General features: G+C 44.6%; 3 protein-coding genes across 3 annotated transcripts; all 3 read left to right on the forward strand.

Annotated features, from left to right (window-relative positions):
* Positions 1 to 719: 719 nt before the first annotated feature.
* On the forward strand, positions 720 to 3,075 carry LOC119719359 (G-protein coupled receptor moody-like). Its single transcript, XM_038188788.1, has one exon. The coding sequence runs from the start codon at positions 814 to 816 to the stop codon at positions 1,984 to 1,986; it is 1,173 nt and encodes a 390-aa protein (XP_038044716.1). The 5' UTR covers positions 720 to 813; the 3' UTR covers positions 1,987 to 3,075.
* Positions 3,076 to 3,253: 178 nt separating this feature from the next.
* On the forward strand, positions 3,254 to 5,425 carry LOC119719360 (melatonin receptor type 1B-A-like). The gene has a single exon (XM_038188789.1). It carries the CDS (start codon positions 4,140 to 4,142, stop codon positions 5,271 to 5,273), a length of 1,134 nt encoding a protein of 377 aa, XP_038044717.1. The 5' UTR covers positions 3,254 to 4,139; the 3' UTR covers positions 5,274 to 5,425.
* Positions 5,426 to 7,039: 1,614 nt separating this feature from the next.
* On the forward strand, positions 7,040 to 10,250 carry LOC119719361 (melatonin receptor type 1B-A-like). Its single transcript, XM_038188790.1, has one exon. The coding sequence runs from the start codon at positions 7,860 to 7,862 to the stop codon at positions 8,964 to 8,966; it is 1,107 nt and encodes a 368-aa protein (XP_038044718.1). The 5' UTR covers positions 7,040 to 7,859; the 3' UTR covers positions 8,967 to 10,250.
* The last annotated feature ends 393 nt before the right edge of the window (positions 10,251 to 10,643 follow it).

Genomic DNA, 10,643 nt, shown 5'->3' on the forward strand with positions numbered 1-10,643 from the left:
GTAAGGTGGAATGGTGCTGGTTGATTTGGCATGCCCGTATGGGCGTCGCTGGGATTGTTTCTAGAGGGGGGCAAAGCACTCACCAGAAGCGAAGGGAGAAAGCACCGGTTGTGAACAAATCAATGTCCATGTTACTTTTTCCTTTTTGTTTCTCTCTCTCTTTCTTTGCTTTTCAAAGGGGGGGGGGGGCAATTAAGTGCCCCCCCCCTCCCCCGGCCCCTGCTACGCCCAAGCCGAACACGTTGAACAATATTTCTGCCCCGGTATCAGAGACATTTAAGTATAATTAAAGGACAATTAAGAAGAAGAGAATATTGGATAAAAAGAAAATAATGATTCCGCACTCTCTATCAACCTTTCTTGAGGTCCACGTCAAAACTTTCAATTGTAGTTTTGTAAAAAGCCTGGGATCGTACTTGGAAGTCGGAAAAAAAAACATCCGACCGACATCTCCCTTTAACTGCATTGAATATAATCACGACTTAAAATAAATAAACTAAGTCTAAAAATCACGTCAGTTGAATCATGCCACTCGACATAATCAATCATTTTGGCGCACCGAAAACGTGAAACCCGGAGGTATAAACCGGAAAAAAATAACCACGATTATGCACTTTTTAATCCAAGGTCAAACCGTCATGCCTACGCGCCGAATTGTAAACCACAGTACGAAATTTAACCCAGTGTCACTCACCGGCGGTTTTACAAGTTTCAAGGTAATTAAGGCCTGTACAGGATTTTGCAGTTTCCCGGTAGTACACATTTCAATGAAGTCAGACTGAATCATCATTTCACAAAGCAGCAGGGTGAGCCATGGACGACGAATCGTACTACTCCGATGGATTTCTCCGGGAAAGTGTTGTCGTGCACAACACCACGGAGATCCCGCCGGAGTTCGAATTCAGCGACTACAACCAGCGAGTGGTGGTGGCCGTCCTGTACCTGATCGCTTCCGTTCTGGGAATCATTGGCAACTCGCTGGTCATTTTCGCCGTGATTTTGTCTAGGAAGCTCCGTACTACCACCAACGCGTTCGTAGTGAATCTGAGCGTAGCGGACTTGTTGACGTCACTGGTGATCCCATGGGATGCCGTAGAATTGCTGGGTAAGGACGGCCAACCGATCAATGCGTGGATTTGCAGCGTAGTCGCCGTCTTGCAGTACACGACGGTGGGCTGCAGCATGTACACCCTAGCATCCGTAGGACTGAACCGCTTGCTGCTGATCACGCGTCCGGCCACCGTCTATCGAATCATTGACACGCCGCGGAAGATTACCGTGTGGCTGGTAGTCACGTGGCTGGTCCCTCTCCTTATCGTACTCGTACCGCCACTTATGGACATTGGTGGTGTCGGGTACAACCGAAAATACCACAACTGTGGGTCTAAGTCTTATCATCCGCGCTCAGACACCTATGATGTCATCATAGCAGGAGTCTTGTACCCCATCCCTCTCATCACAATCATCGTCTGCTACGCTCTCATCTGGAGACATCTCAATCGCCACGCTAAGAAGATGCTCAGCGCCCCTGAGGACCCTGGCCAAACATTAAACAACTGTTCCTCATCAGCCCCTGCCACATTGTCAGTCTCCGTGATCCGTTCACCGTCTGCTCCCCGACAGCTGAACCGGGCGCCTACCCGCAGCCAGGGTACCGTCATCAGCCGCTCCCGGATGAACCGCCGTCAGTACGAGATCACCAGGAACATGCTGTACGTGGTCTGTGCCTTCTTGCTCTGCCTTACTCCGTTTGCCATCTGCCTGTTCTACGACAACAGCGACCCGTTCCTACCCTACGCCTCTGCGATCCTGGTCTTCAACATTTGCGTGAATCCGCTCATCTACGCCACCAAACACCGCGACTTCAAGACTGTCTTCCGTTGCATCCTGCGCCGCAAGTGGGAGGACATCCCAGAACCCTCGGATGTGCTTAAGACTCTGAGACAAATGAAATGTCGAAGCTGCTGGACCAATATGCGAAAATAATGACTTCACTTCCAACAGACGAGCTTTGATACAACACCAAGACGAGCTGTGATGCAACACCAATGACATTTCAATTATTATTTTTTTCGAAACTAAGGCCTACCTGAACACGAAATTACATTGCATTCACATTACGTTGGTGAGGGGCAAGACATTATGCCACATCATTATTGAGTTAGTGATTATGCTGTCGGTTTACATAACAAGTTAAGCACAAAGGGACGGAGTGTACTTAAAAAAACCCAGAATTGCAGAATCCGTTTTTTTGTCTTACGACTTTTATACCTCTTAGTCTTCTTCGTATTTGTTTCAGTTAGTGGATCTGAAACTTGTAAACGCGATCAACGAATATACTTGTATTGTTTAGATTGTGCAAACCTAGGCTGTTCGGAAGTAATTAGCAATTTCAGAACAATAAAACATATCAATTGTTATTAAATTAGTGTCATAAACGAAGTGGCGGACACCAAGGTTTAATTTCAGAAGTCTCTAGGACTAAAGATAGAAATAATATAGGAATTAGACCCGAAAGGCCTTGCACAAAACCACGCGTCCCGCGCTCACGTAATTTCATGTTGGCCAACAATATTGGAATATGCCGTTTTAAGAATAAGTTGGCTCAAGTTGCAAGATGTGAGTTTTGAGATTTTAAGATTATAAAGAAATTTAGCAACGGAGCTGACTTTTGTACGCATACCGTTTATACATTTAACGACAGAACTCATAGTGGGCAGATAGGGGAAATATTTGGGGGAATTGTGCCTTTGATGATACAAGCATGGCATTTGGCGCACAGTGAGAGAATGCCGTAAGAAAGATATTTGGCTAAAGGGCCATCGCAGGTTTGTCCTTTGAAAAAATATACAGGTAGAATAACAAGACATTTTCAATTTTTTTCAAAATGGATTGCTTGTTATTCTGCGATGGCTCTATAGCCAGATATCTTTCTCATGACATATTCTGACTGTGTGCCAAATTCCATGCTTGTATCGTCATTCGTCAAAGCACAATCCCATCACCTATCTGCCGTACTATCATCTGTGCTTCTTGAAAATAGAGTTATTAAAACAAAACTTTACATTGAATGTTGAACAGTGTTTCATTGAGAGTTCGATAAAGTTAACTTATAGCTATAGTTGCCTCTACATTCAGTGTCTGGAGTGTTCATGGTAATATATAATTTCCACAATTAACATGCGGTGTGAATGACAAATCTTCTTGCTCGTGTACTGGCCTATTTTAGTATTAACCCTTCACGACTGTACGTAAAGTCTGGCAAATCCCGAGTAACACCGGACACAAAAGTGCAGACAAAAGCTGTATCGATGAAGCCTTCGGGTGGTACGTGTCATAAAACACGGAACAGTTTCCTCGCTCGATCGAGTACCGTTTACTTTTCTCAAACCTTTTTTGTTAGCGTTTTGATACCCATCGAAAAAAATCTGCCAAATATGGAGATTACCTTTGAAATACGGGTGTCGAAGGTGAGTCACGACCTGGAAAATACAGCGAAGTGAAGTGAATTATGCAACTATTTAGTATATAAGAATTCCTCCTGATTCATGCCACAAAGCTTCAGGAATTACCATAACAAAAGTTGACCAACAACCGTGATAGTGTAAGCATTATATTCAGCAAGGATAATGCCGCTTAAGCCTATGCACCGTGCGGCGAATGCCAAACACCTTACATGACTGCGTATGACTTATCGCAGATCGATAACTATACAGCAAACATATTGGCCTACTTATCAAATGCTATGAACTAAAGTTTGCTGCAGACGTCACTGCGATATTGTATTGAGTTCGGTAAATGTCAGGCCGAAATGCTAAAGATCATTTTTGGTACGGTGCTGCTCGTGCGCCCATTGGCCTACACATTTGGCATTGCTGGCGTTAACCGTACGACAAAGTGAGAACTGTATAGGCTTAAAAAGCTTGTTTCAGACGGACTCAAGGACTTTGTTAAACCATGGAGCTAAGCCCTAGTTATATCTGTGGCAACAGAGTTTCCAGTTTACGTAACTGATGTTTGATGTTGGACACCAGACTACGTTGGCATAAACATGTGGAGATTGTGACTTTTGGAATAGTATTACTGTTTTATGCACACCATAGTCCATAGGCTTACCACGTGAGCAAGGTACTTCAGCCATGGATGGAACAAAATCCTTGTACCATGATGAATACAGCGATGATTTTCTGGAAGGCGGAAACTCCACCGATGGCTCCCTCCCGTTCGAATTCAGCGACTACAACCAGCGAGTGTTGGTGGCCGTCCTGTACCTGATCGCTTCCGTTCTGGGAATCAGCGGCAACTCGCTGGTCATCATGGCCGTGATTTTGTCCAGGAAGCTCCGCACGACCACCAACGCGTTCGTGGTGAACCTGAGCGTAGCTGACCTTTTGACATCGGTGGTAATTATCTGGGATGCCGTTGAGTTGCTGGGTAAGGACGGCCAACCGATTAGCGACTGGATTTGTAGGGTGGTATCTGGCACCCAGACAATCACGACCGGCTGTAGCATCTACACATTGGCCTTAATCGGCCTACAACGCCTGCTACTGATCACACGACCAATGACTACCTATCGTGCCATCTACACACCGAATTTTAAGATCGTTTTGTGGTTGGTAGCGGCTTGGTCTGTCTCGCTGCTTGTAACCGTCCTTCCACTGCTCTTTGGCGTGGGTGGCGTAGGCTACAACCCAAAGTACCACCATTGCGGGTTCATGTCATCTCACCCCCTTTCAACTTATTACAACATCATCATAGCTGGGGCTCTGTACCCCATCCCTCTGATTATCATTGTAGTTTGCTACGTGCTCATCTGGTTGCACCTCAACCGTCATGCCAAGAGGATGGTCAGTCCCCCGGACAAATCCTGCGATTCCATCCACATGGAGCCCAGATCGGTGACTTCCACAACGAGAAGCCTAAGCGAACTTCACCGTGCAGCCAGCCAACCCCGTTTGGATCGCCGACAAAACGAGATCACGAAGAACATGTTCTACGTCGTCTGTGCTTTTATTCTCTGCCTGACCCCTTTCGCGATTTGTCTTTTCTATGAGTACAGCGATCCGGTCCTGCCGTATGCTACGGTTACGTTGGTCTTCAACGGCTGTGTGAACCCTCTGATCTACGCCACCAAACACCGTGACTTCAAGACAGTCTTCGGCTGCATCTTGCGTCGTCGGTGGAACAGCATCCCAGAACCCTCGGACTTTCTGAAAGCCATGAGACGGACTAATTGTTGCGGGGACAGTGATGAAAACTCATGGGTGTAAACCGACAACACTGCAGCCATCTTGCGGTGAAAAGTACAGGCGGCAGGATCCGCTCTCAAAACGAACAGCTAGTCCATGGGAAGATCAGATGTCGGTATCTGAGGCCGGCAAAACTTTAATGGTGGCACATTACTTGTTTTATTACCATAAGTTAAAAAAACAAATATGATAGCATTTCCTAGTGGGTATACCTTAATACATGTATATATTTTTAGGCATATACCCTTTTATTCGTTGAAGGGACCATTTAATGTATTTTATTAATGAAGTCCTTGTAAATGCTCCATTGTGTCCAATTTAAACTTATTTTCAATTTTCATTTTGCCTTTTTTTAAGAGCAATTTTGGTGTTTTTTTTGTTTTTATGCTGATGCAAATGTGCACATTCATGGGCAACCGTGTGATGTCATTTCAGGCAGGAAAGTCAATGTTACAACTATTTCAGTACAAACCAGAATTCTTGATATTTTGCTGTCGTAAATGTTTTTTTTCTTTGTTGATTCGTTGTTTTGTCTCAGTACACGACAGTAGGCCAATGAACAAAGTTTTCTCACAAAAGTCTTAGATGAGCAAATGTTTGGGTTCACAATTTGAGCAGAAAGCAGTGTCTTCCTGAAATGACATCACAGCAACAGTACCCTCATTATTTTGTCTGGAAAAGCAAAGAAATTTTTATATGTCAAAAGAAGTGCACTTTTCAATAAGATTAACCAACCTCGGGCAAACTCTTGTGTTGTCCATTATGTTTGTATGGCGCACTCAAAAGAAAACAAGGGTCACGAGAAGACATCAATTAATTGGCCTGATTCTGTCCATTATGCAATAAAGACGACACCAATACAATTACGTCATAAAAAATGAACCTAAAATATGACGTCACATGGCTTGACTGGATAAAATAATTATCACGCTATTTCAATCTTCATCTATGACACATGCCAACTTCATTTCCGTTTTCATTCACAACACATCCCTGTCTGTAAACAACCAAGTTGCAACCAAGTTGGACACAAGACCTTTGATGTGACGTGATCACTATGTCCATCTTCGCGGCACATCTTTGCAATAACGGTTTTTATTATTAAAACTTGGTGTAGACTTTGATCAAGATCTGAGCATTCAAAATTCCGAAGTGGCTGTTAGAAATATCGTGTGCAAAGTCCATGGGATATGGGTTCGAACAAAAGGAAGGAGAGGGAAAAAGATCAGAAAAAAGGCTTTAATTCCGCAGATGGCGGAAAAGCCTATGTAAACCAAAAGGATGAATAACCTCGACGTCCGTTTATACGATCCAAGAATGAAACAAGACACAATACACAGTACAAGGCAACTGCTTTGTTCCCCGTCTTCAGGGGCGGCGGACCGGAGGGGGGGGGGGGGACTTGCCCCCCAGATTTACCTAAGTGCCCCTCTTGCGGATATAAATGTGCCCCCTCGAGCATATACATGTATGTGGGACCCTCGAGATGAAAACAAAACTTGCCCTAGAATTTCGGATAATTTGTTTTCTGCAGTATTTCCCAAAATGGTATGGAGTTAGCCCCAAAACCCTTACAGTGGTACATGTAGTTTGCATGAAGGCCGGTTTGAAGAGCGCCCCTATTTTGGAAGGTGGTACCATCCCCCACCCCCACCCCAACTATTTGATTTGACGAAGGCCAAGTGTCCGGTGAACAAAAACGTGTCGACTTTTCAGCACGTATGTGCCAAAAAAACTCCCTTTTACCGTGCAAGTGCCCCTTTTTTTGGCGATGCCCCCCCCCCAGTTTGAAAACTGTGCCGCCGCCGCTGCTTGTCTTAATCCAATATTATTCATAGACAAACAAGTGAATTTGTTTTGCCGAAATAGCAACTATAATTGATCAAAACGCTGTCTTCGGTCCAAACTGGACACAAGTGCAAACAGTGCCCAACAAAACCCTCAAGAATGATAACAATATTAAACTGTTCGGTATACAGATGGCATCATGGCAGACAGGCTATTTTTAAACTGGAAACTAAAATCCAGACAAAGTTTCAAGGTTACAATGTCTACCTTGACTATGGCGAGGAATGTGTGATACAAGCCTCCGGCACAGTAGGCCTACATCATGCAGGCGGCAAGGGTCATGACGTCAGCCCGTAGCCTCACAAAAGGTTTACATAAATACAGTAGGCCTACACTTTCATTGTGGCAGCTACCGGCGCATTGTAGAAACACAAACACAGCAGCCAGCAAAAATAACCTGTATTTTTCCGGTTGTGTCAATTTCTAAACTTGCCAGAGGGGTAACTGAAGAAAACTTGATTACCTTCAGTGCTATTTGACGACTCACCGTATGAAACTTTCACAATAGACAATCGAAACCAGGAAATAAATGGAAATGTGTAAGTCTGCTGCTAGAAGTGCTTCTGTAATCAGAAGAAGCCAACGCAATGAATACTGTCCAGAATAGCTAGGAGATCACAGTTTCTGATTCAAGCTTGCATTCGGTTGCAAGAAAAGGTTTGCAGAGACTGCACATCCACAGAAGACGCACATTAAACTTAAAGGCGTATATAGGCCGAATTGTTTTGCCGCTCTTGTTGCACTCGGGCAACCGTATCCATGGATGACGAGTACGATGAAATCGAGTATAACTCGACAGATGACAGTGAAGAGGCGTTTGAATTCAGTGACTACACCCAGCGAGTCATAGTGGCTGTCTTGTACCTAATCATAGCCTTGCTAGGAATTGTTGGCAACACCCTGGTTATCCAGGCCGTCCTCTTGTCAAGGAAGCTCCGTACAGCCACCAATGCCTTCGTGGTGAGTCTTAGCGTCGCAGACCTGCTGACATGTCTGGTCGTCCCGTGGGATGCGGCAGCTATGCTCGGCATGGACGGACCACCTTTCGGCGAGTGGGTGTGTAGCGTGGTGGCCGTGGTCCAATCCACAACTATCGGCTGCAGCACCTACACGCTAGCTGCCATCGGTCTACAGCGCCTGTTGCTGATCACTCGTCCGGTTACAACCTACCAGGCCATCTACTCCCAGAGGAAGATAGCTGCTTGTATGGTAGTTACCTGGCTCATCCCGTTCCTACTTACCCTCCTGCCTCCCCTGTTCGGTGTGGGTGAGGTAGGCTACAACAGAAAGTATCACCACTGTGGCTTCAGCTCTTCGCATGAACGCTCAAACGACTACGATCTCATCATAGCTGGGGGTCTTTATCCACTCCCGCTCATCACCATTATCGTCTGCTACGCACTCATCTGGAGGCATCTCCGGCGCCATGCGGAGCGAGTCACCTCCAAAGCAGAGGAGCCAGCCGACTCCGCTACCATGAATCTATCCACGGTCTCTGAATCGGTAGCCACCCTGCGCCGGTCACCGACACGCCAGGGCTCCCTGGACCCAGCCCGGGTCAAACGAAGTCAGAACGAGATCACCAAGAACATGTTCTACATCGTCTGTGCCTTCTTGCTCTGCCTGACTCCGTTTGCCATCTGCCTGTTCTACGACGACAGCGACCCGTTCCTACCCTACGCCGCTGCGTTCCTGGTCTTCAACAGTTGCGTCAATCCGATCATCTATGCCACCAAACACCGCGACTTCAAGACTGTCTTCCGTTGCATCCTGCGCCGCAAGTGGGACAGCATCCCGGAGCCCTCGGATTTCCTCAAGGCCATGAGACGAAAAAAATGCTGTAACAGAGGCGGTTTGTACGCTTAATTAAAAAAAAATGCCAAAAGATACAAAGGAACTTTCTCTGTGGCGAGCCTGAACGTGCCCTTGATTTAAAGCAAATGTTACAGGGTTAGTTTGCTTGGGAAAAACCGTTTCACCATAGGCTCCATAACACGAACAGGCATTTTCAATGATCTTCGGTTTGTTTTAATACATCACTTAGTCACGAAAAACGGAGTTTTTTTTATAGCTTGGACTGACGTCCTTTTATACCTTAAAATAAAAAAAATACGGTCTCTCAATTTCGTTTGTGGCTGTCATTTTCAACAGACCAAATTTCGGTTTATTTCATTTGAAACCTTTGTCAGTCCTTCATCCACACAAAAGTGCTTGATTTAAAAACAAGAAGTGTACAATCACGTCACCGGCTTGACAAGCGATAACTTCGTAAGGGAATGTATAAATTGATTGCTTTTTTTTTTAAAGACTATACTTTTCATGATAACATTTAAAATACGAATGTACTCGCAGTTGGTGAAGGAAACATTTTAAACAGTATAGCATTTCTTTACATTATAATTTAACACCACTGATAACTACAGTCCATGTACATATCTTTCTAATGTAAACGGAATACATGTACAGTGGAATCCTAGCAAATATTTCAACCAAGTATGCAAAAGTATGCAAAAGCACTTTGATGTTACCTGACGAGATTTGCCAAATGTTCGAAACTAAAATGTAAATATATTTTAGGGTGGTGTATACTCTATATAGTAGGATAAGGACAGTACACATGTGATGGAAATTTTACCGAGTTGGGATCTTAACCGAACGGACGAGGTTTTCAAATTGCAGAAACTGCATTTAACAATTACAATTATCTTGACATTTCAACTCTAATCCAAGTATGTTGCCCAGTTTATATATACTGCATCAGTTATATGTTATCAGTGACGGTTGCGTACATCTGTGTCGACGTACGTATGAGACCAAATCCTGAATCGTCACATGACTTAAAATCCGTGTGTGCGTGATCTTGTCATCCTTTACAACTGAGGACTTGGGACAATGGGGGATTTGCGATAACAATAAACCGGGGACCTGAGAAAAGTCCTCGGGAGGTTTTCTTGTACAAACCTTATGTGGAGATGTTGAGAAAAAGTTGGAGTACAAACAATAGGAACAAAAGAAGGGAACAGTAGGGGGTCCTCATAAGTATAGGATAACATGATATGGGCCTTATTCACGAGTCGGCCATATTGAATTGAAAGTGAGGTAAAAATGTAATTTTTGTAACTTGCGAAGAGAAATGAAAGCAAGTTAATTCCTAATTCCAGTCTGCTTCAATGAATAGTTTTAAATTTGTAATTAAATATTCCGTAATGTTTAAAGCCAGATTAAAAAAAAAACCCAGTAAATTAAGGCTGCATTGTGCCAGCATAAATAGTCTGGCGCCATCCCCTTGAACAGTCAGCACTTAATGAAATACGTTCAGGGAACGCGACAAAAATGGCCAACTCGTGAATAAGGCCCATGACTGGGTGGGGGGGGGGGGGGGGTCAAAACACCGTTTGAAACTAGGTGGTGCTGTCCAGGAAATAATCTTGTATGGACACTTACTGTACATACTTGTACTAGTGCAGACATCTTACCACTCGACCACTGAGCTTGCCGGGGTCGACTGGCTGGTTCAAATCGGATATAGCAGCGGGCACTGCA

This window comes from Patiria miniata, unplaced genomic scaffold, assembly GCF_015706575.1.
Source record: "Patiria miniata isolate m_02_andy unplaced genomic scaffold, ASM1570657v1 HiC_scaffold_8, whole genome shotgun sequence".
Classification (NCBI taxonomy): Eukaryota; Metazoa; Echinodermata; class Asteroidea; order Valvatida; family Asterinidae; genus Patiria; species Patiria miniata.